We start from the raw sequence: 26,693 nt of genomic DNA, 5'->3' as shown, positions 1-26,693 counted from the left end.
GCAAACATATAAGTAACTTTTTGATCTTGTAACAGATCACCAATTGATAGAGCACCGATTACAAATCACAGATTATAAGTAAGAACACAGAGTAGATCAATATGATCATCAGTAATTAATTATACGTGATGTTTCCTAAAATGGAAATAAATGCACCAAACAAGCCCTATCTTTACATGAGAGAGAAAGGCTCTATATATTATGAAATAATTGCCATTAAGTTTGAACATCAAACTTTAAAGCAGCAAAAGCTCCTATGTGAGTCTGTAATATCAGACAGTAGATACAGTACACTACAACACATAGCAGAAACATATGTGGAGGTCTTCTTTTAGAAGAATAACATGATATTCGAACATCAAACGATTACAATATTGAGTTAATATTATACATTGACAACAACATGTTGTGACCAACATGGCCAATGTTGTCTGGTACCTCCAGTGTGTAGGTTTCTACCAGGGCCTCCAGACGTCCCTGTTAACTGAACTCTTCCCTTTGGTGATATTGGGCTTGAGTGGAGAGCTCAACTGAATTGAACCACCCTCAGTCAGCCTTGTATCAGAGGAGGTCCGAAGGTTCTGGAAGTGATCCAACATTCTGACAGTGTCTTCACCTCATCCTTAGACAGGAAGTAAAACATCTCCTGAACACACCTGGATTGACCCTGGTTGGCAGCTGATACACCTGAGACAGAGTTTCCATGGCGAAAGAGCTGCAGTTGTCTCAGGAAGTCAACGGTCAATTCCATGATGTCTGCTTTCTCCATCTTGGAGTCAGGTTCTTGTTTGAGGAACTCTGGACCCAGCAGAGACTTGAGCTGCTCAATGCTGCTGTTGATTCGCTCTCTGCGTAGCTTTTCCACCAGCGGCTTTCTGATCTGGAGGAAGACAAAGGCATATTTAATACACTAATCTCAACACGGCATCAGCATCAATGAATACTACAATTTAAGGTCAAAATGTATTTAAGTTTCTCCTTTAATTTACCTTGTGGGTCACGGTTAGGTGGTCCTGGGAAGAAGTCATTGCTGAAGTGATTGTAGGAGCCATGTGTGGATCTCTGTGCTGTAGAGGTCTCGGTAGAGAGGATCTGGTCTCTCCTGGCTTCAGCCCTCCTTTATATAGTCCCTAATCTCCATATGATTGTGTGGGTCTAGGTCTGGTTGGAGGTTCTCACAGTCTGAACCAATCAGAGAGCTAGGGAGGACAATGAGGAACGCAGGCTGCCACATGCTGCAGGCTCTTATTGCTGGGGGACAATAGATAGATCTCAGGGGACCAGGTGGAGGACTGGGGGGTGATGGAGAGAGGCTCTGTGTGGATCTGGGAAAGTGGTGACCCTGTAGAGAGATTAGATCTCTTGCCTGATACTGGGATCAATGAAGTGCATATAGCACGTGGTCCTCATTACCTCACACACGTAGTTAAATTGATATTAGTTATGGAGTTACCGGTTATCAATCAATAATGCCATTGCTTTACATGGGAAAATTAAAATGAGTAACAGCATATGACCAGTGATTTATCGGTTATATTATTTTTTTTTCACTTTAGGATTACATTTTCTTGATTCATTCATTGCCGTTTGAACTGAATCAGGATTTTAGTTCAGTAATAATGTTCAATAAAAGCGGATAAACCTTATTTTTTCCAATTTAAATATTCTCTCGTTATATTTTTCCAGTCGTATTTTCTTATTTGATTGTTTATTTCGTTATATTAGGAATTTCTGACTTGTTAAGACATGTTTCTGAGTGTCCAGATGTAGCAGATGTTTCTTCAGTGTGGTGACTGGTAGTCGGTGTGAGTAGAGAGTGGATCTGAGTTTCCCACACTGACTCCAATGTGCTGTGGTCATGGCTGACAAAAGGACTTTGAATGGACCCTTGGTTAAGGATCCATTCTCTGTGTTGCACCACAAACAGACCCCTGACATCACTGACCATCTGGAGGGAAAGCACCCCATTGGCTGGATCATGGACTCTGGAATTTGACCACAACAACAATATCTGAATAATTTCAGCACAGAAGTCAACAATAAGAGGGAATCTTTTGGATTTACTAAAATGGAATATCATGGTATACATTTTACGGACACTGATGAAAATGCATCTCTTTAACTTTTCTTGAAATCAACCCCTGTGGTGGACATGAGGGAGGGGTGGGAGACAGCTTTTTCCTGAAGTGTGCCAATTCCCTTTTGAGTAATAGGCGGTTCTGTTAGGACTCATGATGCTAATGACTCTGAAATGTGACTTCACTCTCCAGGGGTCTCATTTATTACCGTTGCGTATGCACAAAACAGGGCTGAAATTGGCGTACGTGACTTTCCACGCCAAGGTTGTGATCTATAAAAAAACAATTTGACGGGAAAATGTGCCCAGCCCTAAGCAAACTCTGACCCATGCGTATGCATGGTTTGGAGGAAAAGGAGAATTTGCGACACAGATGGTGTGGTGATGAACTGAAGTCAGACCGAAGAATTGTAGTGTGAGAAGAACGATTATGTTTTATCATCGCCCTTCATAAATTTAATTTCAACCCGTATCATGCGTTAAATCTATTTAATCAGAATAATTTAAGTCAACTTCGTTATTTCTCAGTTATAACTCCAGAAACATCTCCTTAGAATAGAAATAAAAAAAAAATCTCCATATTTAATCCCGTCACTCCATACTGTCCACTGACGGCGCGACTGCATGGAATAAAGCATCCAACATGTGTCAATAACATAATATTTTTATGTGACACTGTAAACACATAATCAAATGTCAATTAAATCCCAAGTATGGAAAACCAAGCCACACTCCTCATCACAATCGTTGTCCGTTACTCTTGATGCTTTTCATGACAAATCAGGCATTAAAAAGGGGTTATGTTCAAGAACATTTTACGTGGGTGATTAAAACTGATTATCCAAGGTGTTCTCGGTCAGTCTTATTACCGTAACCCTATAAATGCAGAGATGAGCGCCGTGTTAATGCTGCACCATATCGCACTTCTGGCGGACCATGCAAATGACAGGATTCGGAGGGAGAGGGTCTTTCGGGACCATAACGATTTATTGGTAGGCTACATAAAAATATGTAACTTTATGTCAGACCACTTTTTTAATTCTGGGACTGTGCGCTCCTTGCTACTGACAGAGTTCACTGCTGCAGCAACATGTTGCCACTCACTCTGCTTTTTGTTGTTGGCGATCCCAATCCCGTGACCGCCGAACAAAACTACTTTTCGGGCCTCCATCTCACCAACAAGTGTCTCCACTTCAACCTCCGTGAAATTTCGCTTTTTTACCTTTCTCAGTACTTCTGCCTTTGTTTCCGACAAGACATAATACTTGCATCTGAGTCTGTTTTATATGCAGATCGAATTCATGAGGTAATTTGCATTGACCATTTATGGTTAAAAAGGGGCGTGTACAGGGCGGAACGTGAAGCTGATTCAGCTGCGCACACTTGTAGGCACTCTGTGATTTATAAAGCAAACATTGCGTACGGAGTGCGTACGCAGGGTTTTATAAATCTGAATATTTTTTGCCGCACGCAAAACTTGGCTTTTGGGCGTACGTACACTTTTAGTAGCGATCCCACGCACAGTTTTATAAATGAGACCCCAGAGCTTTCCCACACTCCATTGATTGACAGAGCTTCTTCTTTATCATAGGAGTGTGCCTTGCTAAATGCTCATTCTTCATTAGCGGCGTCATATGTTTTAGGGTAAACAACGTTAGTGTTGTTGAATAGTCAAGCTTTAACTCTGTAGATGTACATTACAATGGTTTTAACAGATTTACCTACAACTAAATACAAAACACAATAAAATTACAGCATTGATAATATCAACGGTATAACAGTTCTATATATATTTACGTATTGAAATTGCAGTGTTATTTATTTACATGCTTAAAGTAAATAATTTCATACAAATAACAGTATTCTTGATCTGTGGGTTTCTGTTCAGAGGTCTATGTTTCCCCTTTAACCCCTGTCCATCCACCCCCCAGGGTAAAGGTTTTTAAGTCTATTGCCACACAGCAGCTCTGTGAGTGAGCTCTCACTGGTTTCCCACACTCTCCCCATTCACTGGCTTCACATGAAGAACAAAATAAGCGTGTCTCATTACTCATCACATTCGAAACAAAGAGTGACGTCACCATTAAGGAATGTTGGAAAAAGCTGAACAAGGCTAATAAGACATCAATAAATAAGATGACAAAGCATTTTTTTCACAATATGTTTAAGAAGTACATTTTCTGTTTTATGATAGAAAACCACTGCCCCAACGGTTTATTTTGAAATATTTGGTTTCTCTGTTATGGAGATGATGCCCTGCCTGCCGTAATCTACATCATTTGTATGTTTCATTATTGTATCGTTCTTGTCAGAAGTAGTACAATGTTCTTTGTTTGTGATCTAGTAGTGTAAGAATTACATTGTCACCCACATTAAAAAGAGAGAAGACAAGATACATTGAAGTTCATGTTTGTTTATTCAAACAGATGATTTCAGAAAAGTAAAACTTTAACTGAATTCCAGTAGAGGTGATGACCCATCACACAAAAAAATAATCTCCAAAACACATTATACTCAAACAGAGTAGGGGATATACATTCAACCGTTGTCTTCATAGAAGACATATCAAATATGTTACATGTAACAATATTGAGTTGACATTATACTTAAACGTGAAGCTCATAGTTCATCATGAATCCAAGGTTTTATGCTTCATCATAAAAGGCTACTGGCAACATAATCATATAACTGATCAGAATCGTGTCATCACAAAGTGATGATTTAGGATCCAATTAGGATAGTAATGCTAATGAAAATTGAATTGTTAATTTTCCTGAAAATACAAATTTCACCACATGTGTGTGTAAGAATAACCTCATACTATGTATGTAAACAGATAAAACTTACTCTTTGATCTTGAAACAGATCACTATTTGATAGAGCACAGATTACAGATCACAGATTTAAAGTAAGAACACAGAATAGATCAATATGATCAATAGCAATTAATTATACGTAAATAAATGCACAAACATGCACTATATTTACATGGGAGAAAGAGGCTTAATATGTTCTGAAAGAATTGCCAGTTGAATTCAGTTTGAACATCAAACTGTAAAGTGTGAGTCTGTAATAACAGACAGTTGATATAGTATACTACAACACGTAGCGGAAACCTGTGTGGGGGTCTTCTTCTTTTAGAAGAATAATGTGATCTTAAACAATAAAGAATTACCACATTGAGTTAATAGTCTATATTTCCAACAACATGACATAACCAACATGGTCAACGTTGTCTAGCACACCCAGTGTGTAGGTTTCTGCCAGGGCCTCCAGATGGCGCTGTTAACTGATCCCTCTTTGGTGATGTTGTTCTTGAGTGGAGAGCTCAGCTGAATTGAACAACCCTCAGTCAGCCTATCAGAGGAGGTCCGAAGGTTCTGGAAGTGAACCAACATTCTGTTGTTGGCCAGTGTCTTCTCCTCATCCTTAGACAGGAAGTGGACCACCTCCTGGACACACCTGGAGTGACCCCTGTTGGCAGCTGATTAACAGGAAACAGAGCTTCCATGGTCAAACTCAACTGTCATCTTCAGAATGTCTGCTTTCTCCATCTTGCAGTCAGGGTCTTTTTTGAAGAACTCTGGACCCAGCAGAGACCTGAACTGCTCAATAATGCTTTCTGACCTTGAGAAAGACAAATACATATTTAACACACTAATCTCAACATAACCTCAGCATCAATGCATACTTCAATTCAACTCCAAATGTTTTCATAAATTTGTCCTTGAATTTACCTTGTGGGTCAGGGCCAGGTGCTCCTTGGAAGAAGTCATTGCAAGTCAAGTGATTGTAGGAGCCATGTGTGGTTCTCTTTGCAGCAGAGGTGTCTGTAGAAAGAGGATCTGGTCTCTCCTGGCTTCAGCCCTCCTATATATAAGATAGAGGCGTGGATGAAGCTCAACTTCCTACAACTTAACAGCCATAAAACGGAAGCCATCCTTATTGGCACGCCACATCAGCTCCGCTCCCCCACCATCACCAATATCACCTTCTCTGGCAAAAACATCCCCCTTTCCACATCCGTCACCAACCTCGGTGTTAAAATGGACCCACAACTTAATTTTGACACCCACATCAAACACCTCTGTAAGACAGCTTTATACCACCTCAGGAACATCGCCAAACTCCGCCAATCACTCACCCTGGCTGATGCAGAGAAGCTCGTCCATGCCTTTGTCTCCTCCAGGTTGGACTACTGCAATGCACTCCTCATTGGGATCCCTGGCAAGAGCATCCAGAGGCTCCAATACATTCAAAACAGTGCTGCCAGGGTCCTGATGAGGGTGCGCAAGCATGACCACATCACCCCCATCCTGAAATCACTGCACTGGCTCCCTGTCTCACTCAGAATTGAGTACAAGGTCTCCCTCCTCACCCACCAGTGCCTTCACGGACATGCCCCCCTCTACCTTCAGGAACTCCTCACCCCCCCGACAAACTCACGTACACTCCGTTCAGGATCCACTCACACCCTCCAAACCCGACATACGAAGCTGTGCACCATGGGTGATCGGGCCTTTTCTGCTGCTGCCCCTAGACTATGGAACGCCCTCCCTGACCACCTGAGGGCTCCACAGACTACAGCTCTTTTTAAACGGAACCTCAAAACCCATCTCTATAAAAGAGCTTTTAGCTAAACTTTCTTTGAGGTTCCCCCTTTTTAATAGTTTTTTGGTATTTTTTTCTCTGAAGCACTTTGAGATTCTTGAATATAAAGTGCATTATAAATAAAATTTATTATTATTATTATTATTATTATATAGTCCTCAATCTCCATGTGAATTTGTGGGTCTTGGTCTGGTCTGAGTTTCTCACAGTTTTAACCAATCAAAGCACAAGGAAGGACAATGAGGGAATGCAGGCTGCCACATGCTCCAGGCTCTTATTGCTGGGGGACAATTGATAGATTGCAGGGGACCAGATGAAGGACTGGGGTTGATGTGGGTCTGGGAAAGTGGTGACCCTGTAGAGAGATCAAATATGTTGCCTGATGCTGGGATCATGACTTGGATAAGCCATAGTCCATTATCCCACGACACATGTTGGACTTTTATTGATATCAGTCATAGGTTTAACATTCTGCAAACCAATATTGAAATCACTTTACATGATCGTTTAATAGGAAAAACAGCATACATATATAAACATTTAAAGGTTTGATATTTTATCAAACCTTTAATCAAATACATTTGAGCATATATTTTATGCTCAAATGTATTCATCATGATTTTTGATTGCAAAGTTAACTAAGTCAATTTTTCAGTTTAGCAGTATTCTTTAATATAAAAATGAGTAAGCTTTGATTATTTACTTTTTCCCAAGCTAAATAGAGGTTAAAAATGCATGCTTTCTTTGGAATAACCTTATTAATTTAGGGACTTCTAACTTGTTAGGGCATGTTTTTGGGTGTCCAGATGTAGCAGATGTTTCTTCAGTGTGGTGACTGGTAGTCGGTGTGAGTAGAGAGTGGATCTGAGTTTCCCACACTGACTCCAATGTGCTGTGGTCATGGCTGACAAAAGGACTTTGAATGGACCCTTGGTTAAGGATCCATTCTCTGTGTTGCACCACAAACAGACCCCTGACACCACTGACCATCTGGAGGGAAAGAACCCCATTGGCTGAATCATGGACTCTGGAATTTGAACATTACAACCAAAGTGGTTGTATTCAGCAACAAAAGTCATCATAAGACAGAATATTTTGATTTAAAAAAATTGAATATTACGAAAACATTTATCGACATATATCAAACTGCAACTCTTAAGCTTTCGTTGGTATCAATCTCAGCAGCAGACATGAGGGTGGGGTGGGAGACAACTTCTTCCTGAAGTGTGCCAATTCCCTATTGAGTAATAGGCCCTTCTGTTAGGAATCATGATGCTATTGACCCCAAATTGTGACTTCTTCTTCTGATTCATAGAGTGTTCCTTGTTAAAAGTTTATTCCTTCTTAGCACCTTCATCTCTTAATGGGTAAACAACATTGTTTTTTGTTGGATTGTCAAGCTTTAACTGCATTTCTTTACAACTGATAACTACACAATTATTTTGTTCTTCAAATCAGTAAATGAACATGTGTTGATGACATCAAATGTATAACAGTTTGTTAAATATGTGAGATTCAACGGATATCTGCATGTTGTTTATTTACATGCTGAAGTTACATTTAGAACATTAAAATACAAAGAAATTAAAAGGAAATTAAAATGATCTTTACTTGTAAATAATAAATATGAAAGCCATTTGTGATTTAAAACTGATCTGCAGGTTGCCATTCAGAGGTCCACATTCCCCCTATGACCCATGTCCATCCCCCAGGGGAAAGGTCCTACCTCTATTGTCCCACTTCGGCTCTGTGAGTGAGCTCTCACTGGTTTCCCACACTTTCCATTCACTGGGTTCACTGGGGGAACAAAAGAAGTGTGTCTTATTACTCATCACGTCATATAAAGAGGATGACGTCACAAATAAGGAATGGAGGAAAAAGCTGAACAAGACTAAAATCGCCAACTCTCAACATGACATTTTCTTCAAAATGATCAGTCCCAATAACAACTAATGTTATTTATTTGAGGACAGTGAAACTTTGGCCCCCAGGGGTTTTGTGAATTATAGGCCATCTACTGTTTGTTTTATGAACACAAATGTATATTGATGTATGCATAATAAATTATAATATACAACCCAGATTAACATTGCTAAAGTATGTAGACATTTAAAGGGGAGGGGGAAACGTGGTTCGTTTCACATCTGACAAATAAAGAAATAGGTGACACACTTAAAGCCCCTCAAAAATGAACTTTGGACAAGTTTAGTGTATCATTCTCAATCTTATTTACAGAACTTTCAATCTGCATGCGGTCACTTGCTGTAATCGTCAGGAAGTAAAATATTTGGTTTCACTGTTATGGAGATTATGCACTGCTTTAATTTCCATAATTTTTACAATTCAATTATTTTATCGTTTTGTCAGGAGCAACGCAACGTTTTTTTATTTGTGATCTATTAGTAAGAATATCATTGTTAGCCGCATTAAAAAGAGGAAAGACAAGAAACATTAAAGTTCATGTTTGTTTATTCAAACAGACGATTTCAGAACCATAAAACTTCAACTGAAGTCCAATAGAGGTGATGACACATCACAACATCATTAGAAAAAGATCTCCAAACACATTGTACTCAAACAGAGTAGAGGATATACATTTGTTGTCTTCATAGAAGACATACCAGATATGTTACATTTAACAATATTGAGTTGACATTACATTTTAACGTGCAGCTCATATTTCATTATGAATCTAATGTTTTATGCTTCACCATAAAAGCAAACTAGCAACATGATCATATAATTGATCAGGAATGTGTCATCACAAAGTGATCAATTAGGATCCAATTTGGATAGTAACGCTTGTGAAAAATAAAGATGGTAGTTTTCCTGAAATTAGAAATGTCACCACTTGTCACCAATGTGTTTAAGAATAACCTCATGCCAGGCCAACAAATAAAAGTTACTTTTTGATCTTGTAACAGATCACATTAGATAGAGCACGGATTACAAATCAAAGATTTAAAGAAAGAACACAGAATAGATCAATATGATCGTAAGAATAACCTTACACAATGCAACAGATAAAAGTTACTTCTTGATCTTTAACAGATCCAATTCATAGAGCACAGATTACAAATCAAAGATTTTAAGTAAGAAAACAGAATAGATCAAAATGATCATTAGAAATTAATTATGCAGTGTAAAAATGTTTCCTTAAATGGAAATAAATCACCTAACATACCCTGTCTTTACATGGGAGAAAAAGGAACAATATTTTCAAAAATAATTGCCATTAAGTTTGAACATCAAACTTTATAGCAGCTAAAGCTCCTATGTGGGTCTGTAATAACAACGTTGATACAGTACACTAGAACGCGCAGCAGAAACATGCAGGTGTTCTTCTTTTAGGAGAATAATGTGTTATATTCGAAAATCAAACAACTGCTATTGAGTTAATATTATACATTGACAATAACATGTTGTGACCAACATGGTCAACGTTGTCTAGTACCTCCAGATTTTAGGTTTCTACCAGGGCCTCCAGACGGCGCTGTTAACTGAACTCTTCCCTTTGGTGATATTGGGCTTGAGTGGAGAGCTCAGCTGAATTGAACCACCCTCAGTCAGCCTTGTATCAGAGGAGGTCCGAAGGTTCTGAAAGTGATCCAACATTCTTCTGTTGGACAGTGTCTTCACCTCATCCTTAGACAGGAAGTGGACCACCTCCTGAACACACCTGGAGTGACCCTGGTTGGCAGCTGTTAAACCTGTGACAGAATTTCCAAGGCAAGAGAGCTGCAGTTGTCTCAAGAAGTCAACTGTCATCTCCAGGATGTCTGCTTTCTCCATCTTGGAGTCAGGTTCTTGTTTGAGGAACTCTGGACCCAGCAGAGACTTGAGCTGCTCAATGCTGCTGTTGATTCGCTCTCTGCGTAGCTTTTCCACCAGCGGCTTTCTGATCTGGAGGAAGACAAAGGCATATTTAATACACTAATCTCAACATGTCATCAGCATAAACTCCAAAAGTTTTGTTTAATTTATCCTTGAATTTACCTTGTGGGGCAGGGTTAAGTTGTCCTGGGAAGAAGTCATTGCTGAATTGATTGTAGGAGCCATGTGTGGTTCTCTGCAGTAGAGGTCTATGTAGAGAGAATCTGGTCTCTCCTGGCTTCAGCCCTCCTTTATATAGTCCCTAATCTCCATATGAATGTGTGGGTCTAGGTCTGGTTGGAGGTTCTCACAGTCTGAACCAATCAGAGAGCTAAGGAGGACAATGAGGAACGCAGGCTGCCACATGCTGCAGGCTCTTATTGCTGGGGGACAATAGATAGATCTCAGGGGACCAGGTGGAGGACTGGGGGGTGATGGAGAGAGGCTCTGTGTGGATCTGGGAAAGTGGTGACCCTGTAGAGAGATTAGATCTGGATCCTAACGATGGGACCAATGACTTTGATAGGGCACGTGCTCCTCATTACAACACACACGTTCAGGATTTATTGATATCAGTTATGGGTAGAACAGGTACCATGTAATAATGCCGTTACTTAACATGACCACCACTAAGTATGAGGAGTGGCACATGAAAAAACATTTCTAGGTTATGTTTTTCTGTTCATTGTTGGATTATATTTATTCATGATTAATAATTGCCTATTAAACAAAATCTGTCATCAGTTCAATTTTGTTCAATAAAAGCAAGAACGCTTAAATTCTGTATTTTTTTTTCAATTTTGATAATCTCATTTCTTTCACTGATGTTTTTGTTTAATTGCATATTATTATTACGTTAGTGATTTCTAACTTGTTAGGACATATTTCTGAGTGTCCAGATGTAGCAGATGTTTCTTCAGTGTGGTGACTGGTAGTCGGTGTGAGTAGAGAGTGGATCTGAGTTTCCCACACTGACTCCAATGTGCTGTGGTCATGGCTGACAAAAGGACTTTGAATGGACCCTTGGTTAAGGATCCATTCTCTGTGTTGCACCACAAACAGACCCCTGACATCACTGACCATCATGATGGAAAGCACCCCATTGGCTGGATCATGGACTGTCGAATTTTGCCCTAAACAACAATAATCTTCAGTAAATTATATCAAGAGTCAATATTAAGATACAATGTTATTTACATTGATAAAAGCTTTCTCCTTCGCCTTCATTGAGATCGATCCCTTTAGCAGACATGTGTCTGGAGTGGGAGGCAGTTTTTTCCTGAAGTGTGCCAATTCCCTGTTGAGAAATAGGTGGTTCTGTTAGGACTCATGATGCTAATGACTCTGAAATGTGACTTCACCCTCCAGAGCTTTCCCACACTCTGTTCATTGACAGAGCTTCTTCTGATTAATAGGAGTGTGCCTTGCTCAATGCTAATTCTTCATTAGCGGCGTCATATGTTTTAGGGTAGACAACATGTCAATTTGTTCAATAGTCAAGCATTAACTCTGTAGATGTTGCAATAGTTTTAACACATGTATTTAAAACTCACTACATAATACCATTGGCTATGAAATCAGTCAATAACATTTATTATATTAATGTTATATCAGTACTGTAGATATGTGATATCGAATGGACATTGACATGTTCTTTATTGATATGCCGAAGTTACATTTATATCCAAATAAAATAAAAATACAGATAAATCACAATATTTTTCTCTTGTTAAAAAGAGAAAAAGGAAAAAAGTAGTGATTTGAAACTGATCTGTGGGTTTCTGTTCAGCGGCCTATGTTTCCCCTTTAACCCCTGTCCACCCCCCAGGGTAAAGGTTTTTAAGTCTATTGCCCCACTGCAGCCCTGTGAGTGAGCTCTTACTGGTTTCCCACACTCTCCCCATTCACTGGTTTCACTGGAGTAACAAAAGAAGTGTGTCTTATGACTCATCACGTTAGAAAATAAGAGTGACATCACCAATAAGGAATGGAGGACATAGCTGAATAACACTAAAATAATAAACTCTTAAATTGAAAGAGCTTTTTTTTTAGTATATATATGTTTTATACCAGAAAAAAATGTATCTCATATATTTTAGGATTGTGACAACTTCTGCCCCTGGAGCTTTGTAAAATAAATGCCATCTGCTGCTTGATCTATTTATTCAAATGTATATTTTGTATGCATAATCAATTATAATAGTCAACCCCGACTTACACTGGCAAAAGTGTGTAGAAATCTCAAGAGCAGGATGATACAATAACCAGGTTTATTCCACATCCGACTGATATATTACATTCTGGCGTAGGTGAAACACTTTAATGCCCCTCACCCATAAACTCCTGTACTAGTCTAGTATAACATTGTTCAACTTACTTTCAGTATTTTCAATCTGCATGCTGTCTGTCACTGTTGTCATGGTTTCACTGTTATGGAGGCGAGGCACTGTTGTCATGGTTTCACTGTTCTGGAGGCGATGCACTGCTGTATTGTAGTATTGTATCTTTCTCGTCAGGAGCAACACAAGGTTTAATTTGTGATCAATATGTCTAAGAATAACAATGTAACCCACATTTAAAAGAGCGAAGACAAGAAATATTGAAGTTAATGTTTGTTTATTCAAACAGACGATTTCAGAACCATAAAACTTCAACTGAAGTCCAATAGAGGTGATGACACATCACAACAATCATTTGAAAAAGATCTCCAAAACGCATTACTCAAACAGAGTAGAGGATATACATTTGTTGTCTTCATAAAAGACATAGATATGTTACATGTAACAATATTGAGTTGACATTATAAATTAATGTGCAGCTCATAGTTCATTATGAATCCAATGTTTTATGCTTCATCATAAAAGCAAACAAGCAACATGATCATATAACTGATCAGGAATTTGTCACAAAGTGATCAATTAGGATCCAATTAGAATAGTAATGCTTGTGAAAAATAAAGATGGTAATTTTCCTGAAAATAGAAATGTCACCAATTGTGTGTAAGAATAACCTCACACAATGCAAACAGATAAAAGTCACTTTTTGATCTTGTAACAGATCAGTAATTGATAGAGCACAGATTTCAAATCAAAGATTTAAAGGAAGAACACAGAATAGATCAATTTGATCATTAGAATACAATGCAACAGATAAAAGTTAATTTTGATCTTGTAACAAATCACCAATTGATAGAGCACAGATTTCAAATCAAAGATTTAAAGTAAGAACACAGAATAGATCAATATGATCATTAGAAATTAATTATACGGCATAACATTTTTCCTTAAATGGAAATAGATGCACTAAACATGCCCTATCTTTACATTGGAGAAAGAGGCTCAATATTTTCAGAAAGATTTGCAATTACGTTTGACCATCAAACTTTAAAGCAGCAAAAGCTCCTATGTTAGTCTGTAATAACAGACAGTTGATACAGTACACTACAACACGTAGCAGAAACATGTGGAGGTTTTCTTCTTTTAGAAGAATAACGTGATATACGAACCTCAAACAATTACAATATTGAGTTAATATTATACATTGACAACAACATGTTGTGACCAACATGGTCAATGTTGTCTGGTACCTCCAGTGTGTAGGTTTCTACCAGGGCCTCCAGACGGCCCGGTTAACTGAACTCTTCTCTTTGGTGATATTGTTCTTGAGTGGAGAGCTCAGCTGAATTGAACCTCTCTCAGTCAGCCTTGTATCAGAGGAGGTCCGAAGGTTCTGGAAGTGATCCAACATTCTTCTGTTGGCCAGTGTCTTCACCTCATCCTTAGACAGGAAGTGGACCACCTCCTGGACACACCTGGAGTGACCCTGGTTGGCAGCTGTTAAACCTGTGACAGAGTTTCCATGGCGAGAGAGCTGCAGTTGTCTCAGGAAGTCAACTGTCATCTCCAGAATGTCTGCTTTCTCCATCTTGGAGTCAGGTTCTTGTTTGAGGAACTCTGGACCTAGCAGAGACTTGAGCTGCTCAATGCTGCTACTGATTCGCTCTCTGCGTAGCTTTTCCACCAGTGGTTTTCTGATCTGGAGGAAGAGAAAGGCACGTTTAATACACTAATCTCAACATGTCATCAGCATCAATGAATACTTAAATCAAACTCAAAATTGTTATCTTAATTTTTTTCTTGAATTTACCTTGTGGGTCAGGGTTAGGTGGTCCTGGGAAGAAGTCATTGCTGAAGTGATTGTAGGAGCCATGTGTGGTTCTCTGTGCAGTAGAGGTCTCTGTAGAGAGGATCTGGTCTCTCCTGGCTTCAGCCCTCCTTTATATAGTCCCTAATCTCCATGTGAATGTGTGGGTCTAGGTCTGGTTGGAGGTTCTCACAGTCTGAACCAATCAGAGAGCTAGGGAGGACAATGAGGAATGCAGGCTGCCACATGCTGCAGGCTCTTATTGCTGGGGGACAATAGATAGATCTCAGGGGAGCAGGTGGAGGACTGGGGGGTGATGGAGAGAGGCTCTGTGTGGATCTGGGAAAGTGGTGACCCTGTAAAGAGATTAGATCTGTTGCCTGATACTGGGATCAATGAAGTGGTTAAAGAATGTGTTCCTCATCACCTCACACACGTTGTAGTTAAATTAATATTAGTTATGGAGTTACCGGTTATCAATTAATAATTTAAAAAAACTTTAATTTTTTAATTATTAAAAAAAAGAACTTTGATTTATTGGTTACATTTTTTTGTACATTCAAGGATATGTTTCATTGATTCATGAATGCCCATTGGACTACATCTGAATTTTCGTTGATTAATAATTCTCAATCAAAGCGAATAAATTCTTTATTCTTTTTTTATTTTTACAAATTGTAATATTCTCTCGTTCTATTTTTTCTCTGATACTCTCTTACTTTATTATGTTGGGGATTTCTGAACTTATTGGGATACATTCCTGAGGGTCCAGATGTAGCAGATGTTTCTTCAGTGTGGTGACTGGTAGTCGGTGTGAGTAGAGAGCGGATCTAAGTTTCCCACACTGACTCCAATGTGCTGTGTTCATGGCTGACAAAAGGACTTTGAATGGACCCTTGGTTAAGGATCCATTCTCTGTGTTGCACCACAAACAGACCCCTGACATCACTGACCATCTGGAGGGAAAGAACCCCATTGGCTGGATCATGGAGTGTAGAATTTAGCCATAACATAGAAAACCTGGATAGTTTCAGCAGAAATTTAACAATAAGAGGCCATCTTTAGGATACACTAAAATGGAATATCATGGAAAACGTTTTACGGACAATGGTAAAATGAGTCTCTTTTCTTGAAATCAACCCCTGTGGTGGACATGAGGGAGGGGTGGGACGGGAGACAGCTTTTTCCTGAAGTGTGCCAATTCCCTTTTGAGAAGTAGGCGGTTCTGTTAGGACTCATGATGCTAATGACTCTGAAATGTGACTTCACTCTCCAGAGCTTTCCCACACTCCGTCCACTAACAGAGTGTGCCTTGCTAAATGCTATTTCTTCATTAGCGCCGTCATATGTTTTAGGGTAAACAACATTTGTATTGTTGAATAGTCAAGCTTTAACTCTGTAGATGTTACAATAGTTTTAACACATTTATTTACATCTAAGTACAAAATACCATTGGTTTTCAAATTAGTAAATTAACACGTATTAATGATATCAATGGTATAAAAGTACTATAGATTTGTTAGTTATTATGGATATTGAAATGTTCTTTGTTTATATGCTGAAGTTAAATTAATAACATTAGAAGGCAAAAATATTAAAAGTAAATCAAAATATTATTATAAACTTGTAAGAAATAAAATTAAAAACAATTAGTGATGTGAAACTCATTCCCAGGTTTCCATTCAGAGGTCCACATTCCCCCTTTTACCCATGTCCATCCCCGGGGGGAAAGGTCCCAAGTCTTTTGTCCCACAGGGGCTCTGTGAGTGAGCTCTCACTGGTTTCCCACACTCTCCCCATTCACTGGTTTCATTGGAGGAACAAAAGAAGTGTGTCTTATTACTCGTCATATCAGAAACAGATTGCGACATCTCAAATAAGGAATGATGGAAAAAAGCTGAACAAGATAAAATTCATCTTCTCTCAAGATGACAAAGCTTTTTTTCCAATATGTTTAGTACCAATAATAAATAATAATAATATAATATATTTTGGGACAGAAAAAACAAATACTGCCCCCAGGTTTTTTTTAACTATAGGCCTCTACTGCTCGTTGTATCAACAGTAATGGATATTGTGTTTGCATAATTAATTATGATATGCAACTCTAATTAACTCTGGAAAAAGTGTCTAGAAATATTTTAATATCAGAGAAAACTTTAACCAAATTCATTTCACATCTGACAATAAATAATTTTCTGACATGAGTGAAACACTTTATTCCCCCCTCACCCATATACTGTACTTGTGGATGAGGATAGTATCCCATTCTCAATCTTATCTCAAGAATTTTCTGTCTGCATAGTGCATACGGTCTCTTGCTGTTATCTTCAGCAAGAGCTGTATTTGGTTTCACTGTTCTGGAGATAATGCACAGCTGTAATATCCATTATTGTTATATTTTTCTCAAAAGCAATACAATGTTTTTATTTATGATCTATTAGTGTAATAATATCATTGTTAGACACACTTAAAAGAGAGAAGACAAGAAATATTGAAGTTCATGTTTGTTTATTCAAACAGACGATTTCAGAACAATAACATTTCCACTGAAGTCCAATAGAGGTGATGACGCATCACAACAATCATTTGAAAAAGATCTCCAAAACGCATTACTCAAACAGAGTAGAGGATATACATTTGTTGTCTTCATAAAAGACATAGATATGTTACATGTAACAATATTGAGTTTACATTATATTTTAACGTGCAGCTCATAGTTCATTATGAATCCAATGTTTTATGCTTCATCATTAAAGCAAACGAGTAATGTGATCATATTACTGATCAGGAATTTGTCATCACAAAGTGATATAATAGGATCCAATTAGGATACTAACGCTTGTGAAAAACAAAAATGGTAATTTTCCTGAAAATAGAAATGTCACCACTTTTGTGTTTGAGAATAACCTTACACAATGCAATCAGATAAAAATTCCTTTTTGATCCTATAAGAGATTATATTTGATAGAGCACAGATTAGAATTCACAGATCAAAAGTAAGAACACAGAATATATCAATATCATCATTAGAATAACCTCACACAATGCAAGAGATACGTTACTCTTTGATCTTGTAAAAGATCACTAATTGGTAGAGCACAGATTACAAATCACAGATTTAAAGTAAGAACACGGAATAGATCAATATGATCATTATGAATTAATTATACATTGTAAAAATGTTTCCTTAAATGGAAATAGATCTTTACATGAGAAAAAGAGGCTCAATATGTTATGAAAGAATTGCCATTAAGTTTGAAAGTCAAACCTTAAAGCAGCAAAATCTCATGTATGAGTCTGTAATAACAGACAGTTGAAACAGTACATTACAACATGTAGCAGAAACATATGTGGAGGTCTTCTTATTTTCGAAGAATAAAGTGATGTTCGAACATCAAACAATTACAAAATAGTTAATATTGTACATTTTCATGTTGTGAACAACATGGTCAATGTTGTCTGGTACCTCCAGTGTGTAGGTTTCTACCAGGGCCTCCAGACGGCACTGTTAACTGAACTCTTCTCTTTGGTGATATTGTTCTTGAGTGGAGAGCTCAGCTGAATTGAACCTCTCTCAGTCAGCCTTGTATCAGAGGAGGTCCGAAGGTTCTGGAAGTGATCCAACATTCTTCTGTTGGACAGTGTCTTCACCTCATCCTTAGACAGGAAGTGGACCACCTCCTGGACACACCTGGAGTGACCCTGGTTGGCAGCTGTTAAACCTGTGACAGAGTTTCCATGGCGAGAGAGCTGCAGTTGTCTCAAGAAGTCAACTGTCATCAGAATGTCTGCTTTCTCCATCTTGGAGTCAGGTTCTTGTTTGAGGAACTCTGGACCCAGCAGAGACTTGAGCTGCTCAATGCTGCTGTTGATTCGCTCTCTGCGTAGCTTTTCCACCAGTGGTTTTCTGATCTGGAGGAAGACAAAGGCATATTTAATACACTAATCCTAACATGGAGTCATCATCAATTTATGCTACAATTAAACTCAATTTTTTTTGGTATATTGTCCTTTAATTTACCTTGTGGGTCACGGTTAGGTGGTCCTGGGAAGAAGTCATTGCTGAAGTGATTGTAGGAGCCATGTGTGGTTCTCTGTGCAGTAGAGGTCTCTGTAGAGAGAATCTGGTCTCTCCTGGCTTCAGCCCTCCTTTATATAGTCCCTAATCTCCATATGAATGTGTGGGTCTAGGTCTGGTTGGAGGTTCTCACAGTCTGAACCAATCAGAGAGCTAGGGAGGACAATGAGGAATGCAGGCTGCCACATGCTGCAGGCTCTTATTGCTGGGGGACAATAGATAGATCTCAGGGGACCAGGTGGAGGACTGGGGGGTGATGGAGAGAGGCTCTGTGTGGATCTGGGAAAGTGGTGACCCTGTAGAGAGATCAGATCTGGATCCTAATGTTGGGACCAATGACTTTGATAGGGCACGTGCTCCTCATTACAACACACACGTTCAGGATTTATTGATATCAGTTATGGGTAGAACATTTATTATGTAATAATGCCATTACTGTACCTGACCAATAAATCTTAGAAACAGCACATAGATTCATTCATTTTAGGATTATATGTATTTATGATGCATGTGTTCCTCTTTCATGAAATCAGTTCGGTTCAGTTTTATTTTTCATTAAAAGTAATTCTTTCTTTATTTCTCTGATATTTTTATTTAATTGTATATTATTATTACGTTGGTGATTTCTAACTTGTTAGGGCATGTTTTTGGGTGTCCCGATGTAGCAGATGTTTCTTCAGTGTGGTGACTGGTAGTCGGTGTGAGTAGAGAGTGGATCTGAGTTTCTCACACTGACTCCAATGTGCTGTGGTCATGGCTGACAAAAGGACTTTGAATGGACCCTTGGTTAAGGATCCATTCTCTGTGTTGCACCACAAACAGACCCCTGACATCACTGACCATCTGGAGGGAAAGAACCCCATTGGCTGAGTCTTGCGGTGTGGAATTTTGAGAAAACAATTATCTTGATCGACTACTATCAAAAGTCACCCCTAGCCGCATTGAATTTGACTTAATAAATTGGAACATCATAGAAAACCTTCATATAGTGATCAAAAGCCTTGTGCTTTGCTTTTCTAGAGATCCAACCTTGTTGCAGGCATGCCGCTGTGGTCGGAGACAGCTTCTCCCTGAAGTGTGCCAATTCCCCTGTGAGAATGAGGTGGTTCCAATGACACTCATGATGCTAATGACTCTGAAATGGGACTTCTTTCTCCAGGGCTTTCCCACACTCTTCACACACTGTTCATTGATAGAGCTTCCCTTTAAATCTTATGAGTTTGCATTGTAAAATGTCAAAGCTAAGGTAGCTATTTTGGAGAAACCAGTTTGGGTTAGGGTTAAGGTTATTTATTTTTAAGAAGTATCTCACCATGATCACTGGTTAGAGCAATAAGTCTGCCTAGCTTTGTGAAAGACTCTCGTCATGCGTAATATTCCTTACTTCACCACCAGGGTTAAGGTTTTATCGTCCCACAGGGCCTCTGTGAGTGCGCTCTCACTGGTTTCCCACACTCTCTCCATTCACTGGAGGAACAATAGAAGTGTGTCTTATTACTCATCATGTAACATACAGAGAGTGCCATCACAAATGAGGAAGGGAAGAAATAGCTGTATAAGACAAAAATTATAAACTCTTAATATGAAAATAATTAATGTAACTTGATCATAGGATTCTCTATAATTGTTCTGGTCAGGAAAAATATTTTCACATTGTAAAAAAAGCACATTGTACTAAAACAGAGTGGAGGATATACATTCAACATTGTCTTCATAGAGGACATTTCACAAATGTTACATTTAACAATATTGAGTTGCGTTATATTTCAACGTGTAAATTATAGCAAAAAATCGATTCTCTATATGAGAAAAAATATTCATTCAGTTTGAACATACACACAGTAGACGCTCCCACGGGAGTCTGTACTACGGAAGTTAGTGCAATATGCTGCAATATGGACTAGGAAAAGGTGTAGAGGTATTCTTCTTTCAGAATAATTATTTTCATGTTATCTTTGAACTATTAAGTTGTACATCGCTCAAAACTTGTGAGCAACATGATCAACATTGTCCGAGCATGTTTCTCTAGTCCGTAGGTTTCTACCGGTACCTCCAAAGGGTGCTGTGAATTGAACTTTCTTCTTTGGTAATATTGTGAGTGGAGAGCTCAGCTGAATTGAACCACCCTCGGTCAGCCTTGTATCAGAGGAGGTCTGAAGGTTCAAGTGTTTAGGGGTGGGAATCTCTTGGCACCTCACAATTCAATTCGATTCCGATTATGAGGTCAACGATTCGATTCTAAAGCGATTAGTTTTTTTCAGGTACATTTCCATGCGTGATTTTCAAAAATATATATATACATTTGAGTTTGCTACTCAGAGTTTGCTAATAACTTCCTACTTTTGTGATGATCATTAAAGACAACAACCAATCAACTGACTACCAGCAATCAACAGATGAATTAACTTATCTAATATTTTATTAGAGAAAAAAAAAAAATCACATTGTACTAAAACAGAGTGGAGGATATACATTCAACATTGTCTTCATAGAGGACATTTCACAAATGTTGCATTTAACAATATTGAGTTGCATTATATTTCAACGTGTAAATTATAGCAAAAAATAGATTCTCTATATGAGAAAAAATATTCATTCAGTTTGAACATACACACAGTAGACGCTCCCACGGGAGTCTGTACTACGAAAGTTGTACAGACTCAGGAAACCTCCTTTAGACATAAGACATCTAGACACATGGAGAATCTGTTATTCACAATATTTGAAAGAACTTGAACCTGGTTAGCTGCTTTGTTACATGAGGTTCGCTTTCTGGAACATAAACTGACCGGCTGCCTCATGATATAAAATCAGTGTAATACTAAATCATTTTCCTTCATTTAAATTGATTTGTGCTTCTTTACTTATTAAGGCAGAATGACAGTCCATGATGAATTCATGTCTGATGAGCCAATAGAGACACAATAAAAAAGATAAAACCAAATAACAAGTCTATATTCAACTTCAAAGGAATTCAAAAAACAAAGGGAAAATACAGTATTTCTGAATTAGATTTTTTATTTATTTCAGTATAAACACTTCTTACGTTGGTGTACATGTCGTACATTATAAGGCAATAACGCAAACAAAATTAAACAATATGCTTTCTGACTTTCTATGACTTTCTACGAACAATGCAATAATCAATGCAGCTTCCATTAAAACACAATATGGAAGCATGTAAAAAATTGGCTTCAGTTTTATTTTATTTTTAATCATGCTTTTCTATGTCATTAAAGAAAAAGCTGCTCTTGAATTAGAAGGAGTTCTTGTGTCTGGCTGTGAGTTTGCGGTCATGCTATGCGTAGGCTGAATCGCATTCGTGTCAAGACAAAATCAGATTGGCAAATACACACTGAAGATAATTTAAATAATTTTAAAATTACTAAAATTATCCCCCTGGTGAACAGAATGTTGAAGCAGGCAATTTTTTTTTTTATTAATTGCATTATCTGCATCGATTCTTCTGTTGGACAGTGTCTTCACCTAATCCTTGGACAGTAAGTGGACCACCTCCTGGACACACATGGAGTGACCGTGATAGGCTGGAGTTTCAATGGCGATCGAGCTGCTGTTCTGTCAGGGAGCGAACTTTAACCTCCACAGTGTTTAGTTTCTTAATGTTGGAGTCAGGTTGTTTTTCTAAAGAAGTCTGGGCCCAGCAGAGACCCAGAGGGCAGCCCATAATGCTGCGGCTTATTCGCTCCCTGCCCAACTCAATAATTGTGTGAGAGACTCTTGAGTTTACCTTGTGGGTCAGAGTCATGTGCTCCTTAGAAGAAGTCATTGCTAAAGTGTTCTTGGAGGCATGTGTGGATCTCTGCTGTGAAGGTCTCTGTTGAGAGAATCGGGTCCCTCCTGGTTTCAACCGCCATCTCCATATGAATGTGTGGGTCTAGGTCTGGTTGGAGGTTCTCACAGTCTGAACCAATCAGAGAGCTAGGGAGGACAATGAGGAATGCAGGCTGCCACATGCTGCAGGCTCTTATTGCTGGGGGACAATAGATAGATCTCAGGGGACCAGGTGGAGGACTGGGGGGTGATGGAGAGAGGCTCTGTGTGGATCTGGGAAAGTGGTGACCCTGATTAAAGATAAAATCTGCAGCATGAAACTTGGTTCTGATTTGGAGTATCATTTTTACTAAAAAGCATTAGTAAACAAAAACATTGTGAAACAATAGATCAACTCAAGCATTTTTTTGATTGTTCAAGATAATGTCTCATATTGTAATTCGCAGAAATTATGTTTCTTTACTAAGCATATAATATGTCACTGTTAAATGCTGTTTTTGGCCAGCTGAATTTATTTGTTAAGACACACATTTCTCCTTTGCTTTGCAGAAGTTCATATTTTGGTTACATCTTCACAATGATCAACATTTTTTATAGCTTTTGTGGAATGTATTTCTCCTTTGTTTCGGTTAAAAGGAGCTTGTGTTGTGAATGGGCTATAATATCTACTTCCAAACAGAACCATGGAAACCTCCTTTAGACATAAGACATCTAGACACATGGAGAATCTGTTATTCACAATATTTGAAAGAACTTGAACCTGGTTAGCTGCTTTGTTACATGAGGTTCGCTTTCTGGAACATAAACTGACCGGCTGCCTCATGATATAAAATCAGTGTAATGCTAAATAATTTTCCTTCATTTAAATTGATTTGTGCTTCTTTACTTATTAAGGCAGAATGACAGTCCATGATGAATTCATGTCTGATGAGCCAATAGAGACACAATAAAAAAGATAAAACCAAATAACAAGTCTATATTCAACTTCAAAGGAATTCAAAAAACAAAGGGAAAATACAGTATTTCTGAATTAGATTTTTTATTTATTTCAGTATAAACACTTCTTACGTTGGTGTACATGTCGTACATTATAAGGCAATAACGCAAACAAAATTAAACAATATGCTTAAAGAGGCAAAATCTCCATTCCCTTTAATTAAGGGGTATTTACACTCCAGCTAAATCATTGATCATTGGCCTAAAAAATAGGCTTAATCAACAGCGATTTTATGTTTTTAAAACACAATAATAAAAGTATCCAGCTTCCTGTGGGAGTGTCCAGCACTCTCTCATCAAAAACCTGAAGTCAGATTCAAAGATCACTGCAGCTTTAGTTGAGAAAAATCCTAAACTTGATTTTCCATCTTCTTTTCTTTAACAGCGTGTGTGCCAGAAAACATTCATTGTTTTTTGACCATCCCCCAAAAGATTGAGGATTGTCCAGGTAAACCTGGCACAAAACATCCCCTCGCCCAAAGCCCCAACATTTCATGATGTGAGCTGGTATGTTCATGTCCAAGCAGCATATGAAAGACAATAATTAGAATAGGCTTTCTTAGAGAAAGGCTTTAGCAGTAAATCTACTTGTCACAATGCCTATAAAGCATTTTCCAGTTTTTAGACTTGCAACCAACAGCCACACCACTGATTGCAAACTGTATCTCATCGATCAACTCCAGCTTAACTGGAGTTGATCGACATCTTCAGAAAATGAAAAAGTAAGCTCTCTGTCTTCATCATCAGTGAAAAGGCACAGCGGCGCCACATCTTCATCCGACGTGGAGGACAGACGGAGGAACTCTCTGGTACATCTGGAGTAGCCGTTGTGGGTCAGCAGGGCCTTCCTCACGGTGAAGAAGGACACCGTCTTCTCCAAGATGTCCGACGCTGGGATTCCATTCTGCAGGTGTTCTCCGATCAGAACCCTCAGCTTCTCCACTCCAGTGGAGCACTTTCTCTCTAGCATGTGGAGTTTACACCTGGGAGGGGAGAGAACGCCATTAGAAATGCAGAACTGAGTAACAGCGTTAAACTGACATAATAATTGGAGTCATTTGACTCTTTAAATAGCTTAAGAATCAGATTTAACCATAATCTGCCAGTTGCTGTGGATACTCAATATGCAATTTTTTCTGGGAAGCAACTAGGTTATAAAATGAAATGCTTACCGAAAGAGCTGTTCCTTAATGGTGCCTTGCAGGTCCATATCAGAGTAGGGAGCCATTTTAGATATTGGTCTTGAGTTTGAAGGTATTTGTAAAAAGGATAAAACGCTCAAGAAATATCCAGCAATTCAGTGGAGGTGGAGGCTGCAGTTGCTTCTGAAGATGTTCTGTGTCTAGATTGGTTTCCTCGTGCTGCCTTTATGCTCCTCATCCAGCATGAGCTTGGCTGCTCAGCCAATCAGGAGGCCCAGAGTCAGGGACAATGGCCTGAATTTAATGGATGACACAGAGAACAGGTGGAATGTTGTTCTCAATGGCATATGTCAATGTGTTGGGGCAACATCTTCCATGGGAAAAAGGCCTGGGCCAGTTCTATTGTCACGGATATTTAACAAATAATACAAATCTGTATATTTTTGTATTTAAGTTATGAATTTGGTGCGGCACAAAAAATACCCCAAAATGCTAAAATATTCTGGCTGTCAAAATTGATGTTAAACCATGCAGGTGCAATATGGATAATATGTATGCCATAGTTTAAAGTCATTTACATTTAACTTTAACTATTAAATTGAATAAGAGTATAACATTTCAAATAATTTTGTCCAGTATCTTTTCATAAATGATAACCAGATGGAACAGTGGTCTGTGTACTGTGTCCAGGTCACTACGGCCGACCCTGGGAACGGGCCCGGGGCTCAGAGAGCGACACACTTCTATTGTCTGGCAGCTGAGCAGGCTGCATACACAAGTGTGGGAAGCCGTGTGTCGCCGTGGCTCCCAGCTCCGCAGAGAGTGGAGGGCGTGTGACGGGGGCACGCTCAGCCGCGCACGCTGGTGCTCAGAGAGCCAGCTGGGGCAGGACAACCAGCCACGACCTGAGAAGATCACTGGACAGACCGATGGCACGCTGGTGCTCAGAGAGCCAGCTGGGGCAGGACAACCAGCCACGACCTGAGAAGATCACTGGACAGACCGATGGCACGCTGGTGCTCAGAGAGCCAGCTGGGGCAGGACAACCAGCCACGACCTGAGAAGATCACTGGACAGACCGATGGCACGCTGGTGCTCAGAGAGCCAGCTGGGGCAGGACAACCAGCCACGACCTGAGAAGATCACTGGACAGACCGATGGCACGCTGGTGCTCAGAGAGCCAGCTGGGGCAGGACAACCAGCCACGACCTGAGAAGATCACTGGACAGACCGATGGCACGCTGGTGCTCAGAGAGCCAGCTGGGGCAGGACAACCAGCCACGACCTGAGAAGATCACTGGACAGACCGATGGCACGCTGGTGCTCAGAGAGCCAGCTGGGGCAGGACAACCAGCCACGACCTGAGAAGATCACTGGACAGACCGATGGCACGCTGGTGCTCAGAGAGCCAGCTGGGGCAGGACAACCAGCCACGACCTGAGAAGATCACTGGACAGACCGATGGCACGCTGGTGCTCAGAGAGCCAGCTGGGGCAGGACAACCAGCCACGACCTGAGAAGATCACTGGACAGACCGATGGCACGCTGGTGCTCAGAGAGCCAGCTGGGGCAGGACAACCAGCCACGACCTGAGAAGATCACTGGACAGACCGATGGCACGCTGGTGCTCAGAGAGCCAGCTGGGGCAGGAGGAAACGGGAGCCTGTGGCCCCAGACTGCAGTGTGTCAGACAGACGGACACCATGAATCACTGGAGGGGTCAAAATGGATATGATATCTAAGGTCCCATGGCTTATACAGTACATAGTACATATACTCCACCCCCCCTCAGTGTCCCATGGCTTATACAGTACATAGACTCCACCCCCCCTCAGTGTCCCATGGCTTATACAGTACATATGGAAAGGTTCAATGTTTAGTTTTAGTTTTAATTGTATTTGATGTATTCTATGATATTGAATGTATTTAAATAATCAAATGATGTTCCTACAGACAAATCATGAGATAATGGTAAGTT

The 26,693-nt window shown here is 39.4% G+C and overlaps 3 protein-coding genes, 1 long non-coding RNA gene and 1 pseudogene across 4 annotated transcripts in view; 1 reads left to right on the top strand and 4 right to left on the bottom strand.

Annotated features, from left to right (window-relative positions):
• The window catches only part of LOC130402100 (uncharacterized), a 35,066-nt gene extending 9,839 nt beyond the window's left edge, over positions 1-25,227 (top strand). The window contains exons 2-3 of the long non-coding RNA XR_008903918.1: positions 23,959-24,080; positions 24,321-25,227. This is a non-coding gene — a long non-coding RNA (uncharacterized LOC130402100). The remainder of the gene's footprint in view (positions 1-23,958; positions 24,081-24,320) is intronic.
• Positions 196-1,079, bottom strand: LOC130402097 (transcription factor HES-5-like; annotated as a pseudogene).
• Positions 9,869-10,780, bottom strand: LOC130402095 (transcription factor HES-5-like). Its single transcript, XM_056606204.1, has 2 exons — positions 10,685-10,780; positions 9,869-10,591 (listed from the first exon to the last, which is right to left on the bottom strand). The coding sequence occupies exons 1-2, from the start codon at positions 10,745-10,747 to the stop codon at positions 10,160-10,162; spliced, it is 495 nt and encodes a 164-aa protein (XP_056462179.1). The 5' UTR covers positions 10,748-10,780; the 3' UTR covers positions 9,869-10,159.
• Positions 13,261-14,816, bottom strand: LOC130402094 (transcription factor HES-5-like). Its single transcript, XM_056606203.1, has 2 exons — positions 14,708-14,816; positions 13,261-14,596 (listed from the first exon to the last, which is right to left on the bottom strand). The coding sequence occupies exons 1-2, from the start codon at positions 14,768-14,770 to the stop codon at positions 14,165-14,167; spliced, it is 495 nt and encodes a 164-aa protein (XP_056462178.1). The 5' UTR covers positions 14,771-14,816; the 3' UTR covers positions 13,261-14,164.
• Positions 17,924-18,838, bottom strand: LOC130402096 (transcription factor HES-5-like). The gene is made up of 2 exons (XM_056606205.1): positions 18,729-18,838; positions 17,924-18,619 (listed from the first exon to the last, which is right to left on the bottom strand). The coding sequence occupies exons 1-2, from the start codon at positions 18,789-18,791 to the stop codon at positions 18,191-18,193; spliced, it is 492 nt and encodes a 163-aa protein (XP_056462180.1). The 5' UTR covers positions 18,792-18,838; the 3' UTR covers positions 17,924-18,190.
• Positions 25,228-26,693: the final 1,466 nt, after the last annotated feature.

Source organism: Gadus chalcogrammus, chromosome 13, assembly GCF_026213295.1.
Source record: "Gadus chalcogrammus isolate NIFS_2021 chromosome 13, NIFS_Gcha_1.0, whole genome shotgun sequence".
In the NCBI taxonomy this organism is placed as follows: domain Eukaryota; kingdom Metazoa; phylum Chordata; class Actinopteri; order Gadiformes; family Gadidae; genus Gadus; species Gadus chalcogrammus.
This window is presented reverse-complemented; position numbering and strand designations above follow the sequence as displayed.

Bases quoted from the DNA above. Each gene is read 5' to 3' on its own strand.
- LOC130402094 (XM_056606203.1), bottom strand. From the start codon at position 14,770: ATGGCTCCTACAATCACTTCAGCAATGACTTCTTCCCAGGACCACCTA. The intron at 14,597-14,707 runs GTAAATTCAAGA...CTCTTCCTCCAG, and splicing joins ACCTAACCCTGACCCACAAG to ATCAGAAAACCACTGGTGGA.
- LOC130402095 (XM_056606204.1), bottom strand. From the start codon at position 10,747: ATGGCTCCTACAATCAATTCAGCAATGACTTCTTCCCAGGACAACTTA. The intron at 10,592-10,684 runs GTAAATTCAAGG...GTCTTCCTCCAG, and splicing joins ACTTAACCCTGCCCCACAAG to ATCAGAAAGCCGCTGGTGGA.
- LOC130402096 (XM_056606205.1), bottom strand. From the start codon at position 18,791: ATGGCTCCTACAATCACTTCAGCAATGACTTCTTCCCAGGACCACCTA. The intron at 18,620-18,728 runs GTAAATTAAAGG...GTCTTCCTCCAG, and splicing joins ACCTAACCGTGACCCACAAG to ATCAGAAAACCACTGGTGGA.